This window comes from Papaver somniferum, unplaced genomic scaffold (assembly GCF_003573695.1).
Source record: "Papaver somniferum cultivar HN1 unplaced genomic scaffold, ASM357369v1 unplaced-scaffold_5, whole genome shotgun sequence".
Lineage (NCBI taxonomy): Eukaryota > Viridiplantae > Streptophyta > Magnoliopsida > Ranunculales > Papaveraceae > Papaver > Papaver somniferum.
In genome coordinates, this window is record NW_020647637.1 from 1,885,453 (window position 1) to 1,894,349 (window position 8,897).

Below are 8,897 nucleotides of genomic sequence, written 5' to 3' on the forward strand. Positions count from 1 at the left end.
ATCATCATAATTAGATTCTTTCCCTATAAGGGTATGCTGTGTTGAAGGAGATATTACCTCGAAAAAAGGGGACTGGAAAAACATCTTTTTCTCCATCACCAACACCTCATGCAAAGAGGGAATGTTTTGACATTTTCACATGTCTCCAAAACTTACTGCAAAGTCTTCCTGTACTAAACTGTCCAGTCTGAACTATGGCTTAGTAATTGCACGTGACCTGCAAACTTACGGTCTCACTTTTCTGAAGAAAAGACAAATTAAGTATTATTGCATATGTTTCAGGGAAGGTAATGGTTACACGACGATCTGCTCGCGTGAGCCAAGGTGAAAATGGTGGAGCCCAAACAGAAGGACTCGACGATATGGAGCCAGGAGAAGCTCCGGTCCCAGGCGAGGGACAACCCGATGAACAGTATCGGGAAGGACTAACTGAAAATTCTAGCTCCGAAGGCGAGGGAAACCCCTTCGAGAAGCATGATGACATCTATCTTACTCAACCAAGAGGTTTGAATCGCTTGCCAAGGCAAGTAGTAAACACTGAGGTCAAGAAGGGCAACCCTTCGGATCTCGCCGATGCTAATACTGTCATAGCAACCATCCTGAAAGCCCAAGAAGCTCAGGGTGAAAAAATGGTAAAACTCGAAAGGCGTAACAGGAGGCTAGAACGAAGGAACCGCCGTCTAAAATGCAAGGTGAAGAAGAAGGTGACACTCACCACTATCGACAAAACCCCAGAGGAGGAAAGTCCCTTTGAACATCTACATGATGACGAACGTATTAACATCCCTGACACCTCCAACGAGGGGACATCGGATAGGTTTCCTAAGGGAAGCAGAGGTGTGCTCGACCACGAGGATGGTCTATCCGAGGGGTCATCATATATTGATCCCAAACGCAGAAGGGAGAAAAATAAAATCGATGAAGTTAATGCCGAGACCGAGAATCTCGCAGCCACAAACCCAAGACGAGGTGAGAACTCGAGGTCAACTCGTTTTGTTCGATTCGTTCAACAGTCGGACGATGACTCAGGGCGATCTAGGCATCACCACTATGAACCATCTTTCTCGCCCGATAGAGATCTGGGAAGAAGAAATAAGGCAAAAACGAGGCGGAACGACGATGAGCTGCAAGCCCGAGTCGACCGACTAGAGGCAATGTATAAAGAGGCCACCGGGAGGCAGGAAAACAAGAAATTAGCAGTAGTCATGCTAGAGGCAGGACAATCGCCCTTATCTGAAAATCTACTAAGATTGTCATTTCCAAGGAAATGCTCTTTACCGACGTTCACGTCCCCATTTACCGGAGCAGGAGATGCAATTGAGCACCATAGAACCTATTGCATGACACTGACCTAATGGGACCATTATGATGTGGTGTTATGTAAATTCTTTCCTGCCAGTCTAAGGGATGAAGCCCTACTATGGTACAATAACCTGCCTAACGGCTCAGTCAAATCGTTTGCTCACCTATCCGAGCTGTTCTTAGAAACATACATTCACAACAGTCGAATCCGACCCGAAGTTGATGCACTGTTCCAAATTTCGAGAGGACCAAACGAGTCGCTACGTTCCCTGGTAACACGATGAAGAAAGTTATGTGCCGAGATTGGAAAGGTCCCTGAGGACTATGCAATCTTGGGTTTTAAAAACAGTCTTAGAAAGACAGACCCTCTCTTTGTCCGCATGTATGAGGCCATGCCAAAGAATATGGTAAATTAAGAGAAGTCCAAGAGGACTACATAGCCTTGGAAGAACTCCAGGACGGAACCTATGACGAAATGGCAAAAGGAACTAGTAGAGGTGCAAATGTGGTAGAGCCACAGAACCCTCCAGTGCCAGCCCAAGGAGCGGGGCGATCCAACAATGGATCAACCCAGTTTGATAAACATCGAACTGGAGGATGGAAAGTTCAAGAACAGACCCAACAAAAGAATGGAAAATTCGTAGACCCAGTTTATACAAAACTAAACACCCCAACATCCGAGATCCTCAAGAAGATCGACGGACAACATACGATCACCTACCCATGGAAAAGGGTCAGCAACCATAACGAACTAAAAACATGACTGATTTCTGTGAGTTCCACCAATTTCACAGCCACACGACAGACTCGTGTAGGGACTTAAAGAAAGTACTGCAAGATATGATCAACGAGGGCAAGATCCAAGAATACATTGCACAAACAACAGTCCCACCAACAACCGGGGCACCCATACATCGTGTGGACATTCCTCGTGAGGCGCAATACTTAGGTTGTAACACCATATCACACTCGGCGATTACTGCCCCTGCACGAGAAGGAATCATCACGGGGCGACTCCACAAGTGCAAATTCAAAGGCGATGAAGTTTTCAGCATGGCTAAAGAACCCCCAATAGAGGAGTGGATGAAACTCCCCAGAAGCTTTTCAGCCTCGGAGGCACCAGAAGGAGGATACAGCCACAACGATCCTCTAGTGATCACGATGGCCATTGCACTCCCCGAACATGAGGACGAGGAAGCAAAAAACAAAGCACTACCATGGGCAATGCCCAAAATCCTAATTGATTGTGGCAGCTCTGTGGAGATATTGTTCTATGAAACTTTCAAACAAATGGGCCTCAAAGACGAATGCCTCATACCCTCTACTTACAATATATTTGGCTTTAACGGGTCATCGACTCGTCCAAGAGGGGAGATAACATTAGAAATCCGTGTGGGAAGAATCTTTACCATAACCCCTACACAGCCATTGTCGGACGATCCTGGGTCCATGGAATCAAGGGAGTGGACTCCACTTACCATCAAAGGCTAAGATTCCCAACACCTGACGGAGTAGCAGAAATCATTGGAGACTCTGGCGAGGCAAAATATTGCTACAAGATGGAGGTCCAAAACGGCGAGAATAACATAAACTCCCCAAAAGCACAACAAAGGAGAGCTAGAGGCATCGAATAATTCAATTGAAGCCCATGACTACATGGCAATAAACGATGCACCAAGACACTTGTCTAACACTCTAGCCTCGTGCAACACCATAATCTCTGGACCGACTACATGGCCATTATATCAATTACAGGACCTTCCCAAGGAGGGAGAAGTCATACCTCGTACTCACACCAAGATCGAAAGTACTATTAAGAACAAAGCAGCCTATACCGGCACCAAAAAACCTTGGAGGATTCCCTCTACAACAGCTCACAGAAATTTGCTGGTATGGATACTGCACCTACAGGTGCCCTACTATCTTTCCTAGATAGTTACTCAGGTTACAACCACTGCATTAACAAGGCTAGCATGCAACATCATTTTCGACCAAGAACATACCTTGAACAAACAAGGATGACCACTCCAGAAGTCTCTACACTAAACCCCTGGAGACTCATCAAGAAGGCAACAAAGGCTCCCAAGCACAATCAGGCTATGGCAAAACAGCCAATTAACAAAAAACTTCACTTCACAAGTTGGGCTGCAGACAAATCCTAACCGATATCGAAAGCTAATGAGAAGCAATAGTATACCCACAATATATCTCTTGCTAAGAGTATCACACGACCCATGAAGGCTGATGTCTAAAATGTTCATATTTGAGGCTAGGCCGTAGGCCCCTACTTGTAAGAAGGTCATCAAACCTCCCTCGAAATGTACTAAGGGTTCACACCCTCTTTTGAAATTAATAAAACTACTCATATTGTATAATACTTGTCTGCATGTAGATTCTTTTTTTTTTTTAGATTATATCATCTTTATTACATATGTATATTTTTCCTTTACTCCGTATATGCATTTAGACTAATCATATCATATTTGCACTTCTAACAAACACACCAAACAGATGAATCCATCAACAACTATGGCAGGGTGCTGGACACACCCCTCATCCTACAAAACGATACGGGTAAAACAACCCTCAGTTACCTTATACGGACTACAGACCTAAGGTAACATCGTCACGATCATGATATCAGACGATGCCCTGTTCTGAAAGGAGATGCCCATCTTTAGACATATCTACTTCACGCCAAAGTAAGAATTGCTCAACCAAGCTATCACCCTTGAGAGCACACTTCAACAGATACCTCAAGGAACAAATGCCCCAACAACGGGCGCTACACAAAATAAATAAAGGCTAAACGAAAGTTGCTACAATCTAGGTCCAACACCATAAGAGATAGCATATCCATCTAAGGAACTGATCACTCCTCGGATATGTTACCCAAGGTTGGACCAACAACGTACAGTCAAAACTCTTTCATAGTCAGATCATGATAAACTATCATACGATCAAAGAAAGGCAGTCGCCATATAACAATGTTAATAACAGTTAGCAACAAAGTTAAAGTGCCTCCCACATACGAGGACTTACCACAAAATAGTAAAGTTATGTCTCCCACAACTGAGGACTTTCCAGTAGCGATGAAAATGTTTCCACAAAGGAGCAACTAAACCTATAAACTTATGTTCAAACATAAGAAACCAAAAGAAGGAAGCCAAAACAAGAGATTCCGCCAAGAGATAGGCAAGCTCAGGCCTGTCCGCCAAGAGATAGGCAACCTATAAACTTACATCGACGAAAAGGAAATATAATATGCCGCATTAGTTATCGCATATGGAAAATTTATTTCTTGTTGAGGATGGTTTCTTGAGAAACCAGTTCTAATTAAATCACACGATCTTCGACGAATGGACGAAAATACCAAAGTTAATTGGCCTTAGGTTTTTCAACCATGCATGTAATTGATCACCGTATAGGTAATCAAATTGCGATAACACCAATTTTGATGACTATAGTTTCATTAGGGGAATAGAAACTTGACTATATTTTTCTTTCCATATGAAAAATATTAGAGAATGAAGGAAATCGAACTTTTCGACAAAGTTGATCACTAGTTTATGATATATAACGTATACGTGTTGCTTGAAAATTGAAATAAAAATTACCAAGCATAAATGTCAGCAACTATTTAAATCAATAATACACAATAAATACACAAGTTACCATGAATCACGTAGGTTAAGATTTGTTGGTGGCCGACGAGATACTGATCAAGGTGGTGGGCGGGTCACTCCATCCATATGAGTATTGCGTAAGATGGATCTAATCCTCCAATAGCATGCAAAAATCAAAACAGATGTTAATATCAGAATACATCATCTAATGATTATAAGATAAAACAACGCATCCAAAAAAAAATTTAAATAATAAAACATCACAAGAGATAAACCCATTCATAAACGGATATGTAAAAAGTAGGGTATGACATTCGGTGTAGTTGTTATATCTTACGGTTTTGACTACTAAATCAAATCAAACAGATTGATAAGATATTTATACCCAACTAGAAAAAATTAGTACACATGAAAATAAACCTAACTAAAAGAAATTAGGGTTTATATTTAGTAAAACAAACAAAGATGACCGATTATATTTTGGAAAAATAAATAAATAAATTTAATCGGTCGCATAAATTTCACTTAGTGATTAGAATTACGTGTGTGATAACGTGTTATAAAATAGAAGGCAGACAACATGAGATACAAAATAGAGGAGAGGAAGAGAGAGAGAGATTTCTTATTCATGGGTGTATAGAATACCATGTTTAAGCCTCTATTTATATAGATAGAAGACTTCGTATCCAAGATATGTAAACCCTAAGGCCTAGTTTGGTATTGCTGCGGCTTTTGCAAAAGCACTTTTTTGTTGTGCGTTGCTGTGCTATGCTGTGAGAAAAAAGCAGTTAGATGTTTGGTAAAATATTAATTAAAGTTAAAGCTGATTAACAAAAGCAATCAAAGTGTGTTTGGTAAAATATCATATTCAACCATTGTTGTTGTAGCAAATGACAAAAACAGACATATATCTGAAAATAATTTTGTTTCAATTTTATTGGGTCTAAAAATAATTAAATTTTTACTATTAAATATAAACATATATAATATTAAATTTACTTAACCACTTTTTAATATAAATATATATATATATATATATATATATATACATATATATATAATTTTCAAACAAAAGATCAAACTAAAATTAAGTAATTCTTTAATATTATTATCAACTGTGCTATTAAACAAATATTTTATAATTTAATATTTGTTATTATTTTTATTTTTGACAAACTAACTGAAATGGTATCTTAAAATAATTTGAAAACAAAATATAATAATATTTAAAGAATAAAATATAAGAAATAAAAATTGGTTGTACATATATTTAAGGATATTTTTTGTCATTTACAAAATAAAATAGGGACAAAAAGGATAAATTAAATATTAAATTTTGGTGGGACCAAAGCTTATGCTTTTGTAGCTTTTTAAAGCACCTCCTTCCCAGCTTTTAAAAATTGAGGAATTTGGGAAGTTCTTTGGGTAAAAAGCATTTTGACTTTTTTTTTACCAAACACCAATTTCAAATTTTTTTTTTTTTTTTGAATAGAGAATGTTTATATTAAAGAAGAATATTTATAAAATCTACAAAAAGAAAGTCAGGGAATAGTTCTACAAATCACATATGAAGAACTGATTCCCAATGAAACAAAACTTGAGTTATAGTAAAATCTTTGAATACATCCCATCAAAAAACCAAAGCACAATATTCTGCTGAATGAGCATAATCACCTCATCTGCATCTCAAGCTCTTCCCCCAAAAGCCCTGTTATTTCTTTCTTTCCAAAGTTGCCAATGCACTGCATATATTACCTTCCACCAGACTTGTTTACACCTTCCTTTCAAATTATTCATTCTCCAAGCTTCAAAATTCTTCTTAACAGTGTCAGGGAAAATCCAAGAGATCTGAAATGCCTTCATGAAATAAGACCAAACCTTAACTGCAAAAGGACATCCGAGCATAAGATGATCTGAAAGTGCTTTTGGAAAAATTTCAAAAATAATTAACATATATAGGTTTTGAAAGTGCTTTTGGAAAAATAAAAACATCACCAAACCCAGTCTTAGACACGAAGGGCATCTTAGTAATAAACTTGGTTTATAACAGATTTTTTTTTTCCCAGAGTTTGTGATGGACAAAGATACTAATTCTCATCTCTCATGGACTCCTCCCTTCCGTCGTCGTCCCATAAAAGAAAAACACTAGGAATTCCAATCTCTTTTGCTAGCAGCGAACTGGATTGAGCTCCCATCTCTAATAAGAATTCTGATTTGGAATATAATGATCTCATTCTCCATAGGGGGGCTAACGCAGACGAGTTCAATGGCAGTACGCACTACAGCTTGTGCATCACCTTGGATAATGATATTCTTACCAGCCAGTCTTTGTACGGAGCTCCAGAATGTTTCTATTTATGCTATCTATAATCTGATTGTATAACAGGAGATATTGTCCTTCTGAGGATTTTCATCCACAGATGCAAAAAGAAGAAAATAAGTATGTCGTTCTCGGAGGATTTCATCCACAGAAAAAAAAAAAAAAAAGTACATAAAAGTAGATCAATCTGTACGTGCACCACTGTCTCACATGCATATGTCAATTATAGCTGTGATGTTTTTGACCGGCAGTTTATGATAATCTCACCAGCAGTAGATACTTATGATAGGTAATTGGCCACTAAACAAATGCTTGTTTTTCTATATAAACTAGATCAACTTTCATTGAAATTTATTATCAACTGCTCCAGCAATTATAGTTCTCTACAAACTTCAATATATAGGGCAACAATCATCAACCATCTATGGCGCATCATGGTGTTTCAGGTCTAGTTGGGAAACTTGTAACTGAATTGGAGGTCCATTGCAATGCTGACGCATACTATAAAATCTTTAAGCACCAAGAAGATGTACCAAAGGCAATGCCTCATCTTTACACTGGCGGAAAAGTTATCAGTGGAGATGCAACCCGTTCTGGTTGTATCAAGGAATGGAACTACATTCTTGGTATTTACAGACACAATGTTATTGCAACGATCCCATTTTAAATATTATTAACGTGCTTTGGATTGGTTTAAACTTTGTAATAACTTAACTTTACACTGGTTCCATTTGTGCATGCAGAGGGTAAGGCGCTGATCGCAGTGGAGGAAACAACACATGACGATGAAACAAGGACCTTAACACACCGCATAACTGGAGGAGACTTGACAAAGGATTACAAAAAGTTCGTTAAGATCGTTGAAGTTAATCCAAAGCCTAATGGACATGGAAGCATTGTGACTGTATCCCTTGTGTATGAGAAAATGAACGAGGGTTCTCCAACTCCCTTTAATTATCTACAATTTGTCCATCAGACCATTGTAGGCTTGAATTCTCACATCTGCGCTTCTTAGTAAAATACATCCGAACTTCAGCGTTGGGTTTAAGTATGCACGTACGATCGTCAGTACTTGTTGTTTAATTAGTTGTACTGTACGTTATTCCTGCACACTGCACTATCATGCCTATGTATGTTTGATTAAATAAGACTATGGAACTATGGGATTTATCATATGCGATGATCCTTTTGAATAAATCAAATAAGTCATTTAAAATGTGTTTTTTTTTCTCTTTTCTTTTTGACAATAATATTAATTGTTGCTCTATCATATGTACTCACCTATCTGGTATTTTTTAATCCAGAAAGAATACGCTGCTGATAAGTTCCGTACTCAGACCAAACAAACTTACCGGCATACTACAGTGACGGGCTACTTCATTGGTGACCATTTTCATATTTTGGCTATGTTTAAGGTTATGTCATTACTTAGAACAATGGGGAAACACCTGGACACAATTAGTATTCAGAGAGTGCACATACTATGTCTAGTATTTTTGAGTTTGCAATCGCTTCATATTTTCATTCACATCGATGTTTAAATAGTCTCTTTTCTCGACATGCCTTTATTTTTTTATCTTTTCTTTTTTTTTTTTTCCGGCTTCAATTTTTAATACCTCTGCTTCTAATACCACGATCTAAAAGATTGA

General features: G+C 38.4%; 1 protein-coding gene across 1 annotated transcript; it reads left to right on the forward strand.

The window, feature by feature from the left end:
• The first annotated feature begins 7,585 nt into the window (after positions 1-7,585).
• Positions 7,586-8,478, forward strand: LOC113342955 (major latex protein 15-like). Its single transcript, XM_026587318.1, has 2 exons — positions 7,586-7,874; positions 7,992-8,478. Exons 1-2 carry the CDS (start codon positions 7,673-7,675, stop codon positions 8,261-8,263), a joined length of 474 nt encoding a protein of 157 aa, XP_026443103.1. The 5' UTR covers positions 7,586-7,672; the 3' UTR covers positions 8,264-8,478.
• Positions 8,479-8,897: the final 419 nt, after the last annotated feature.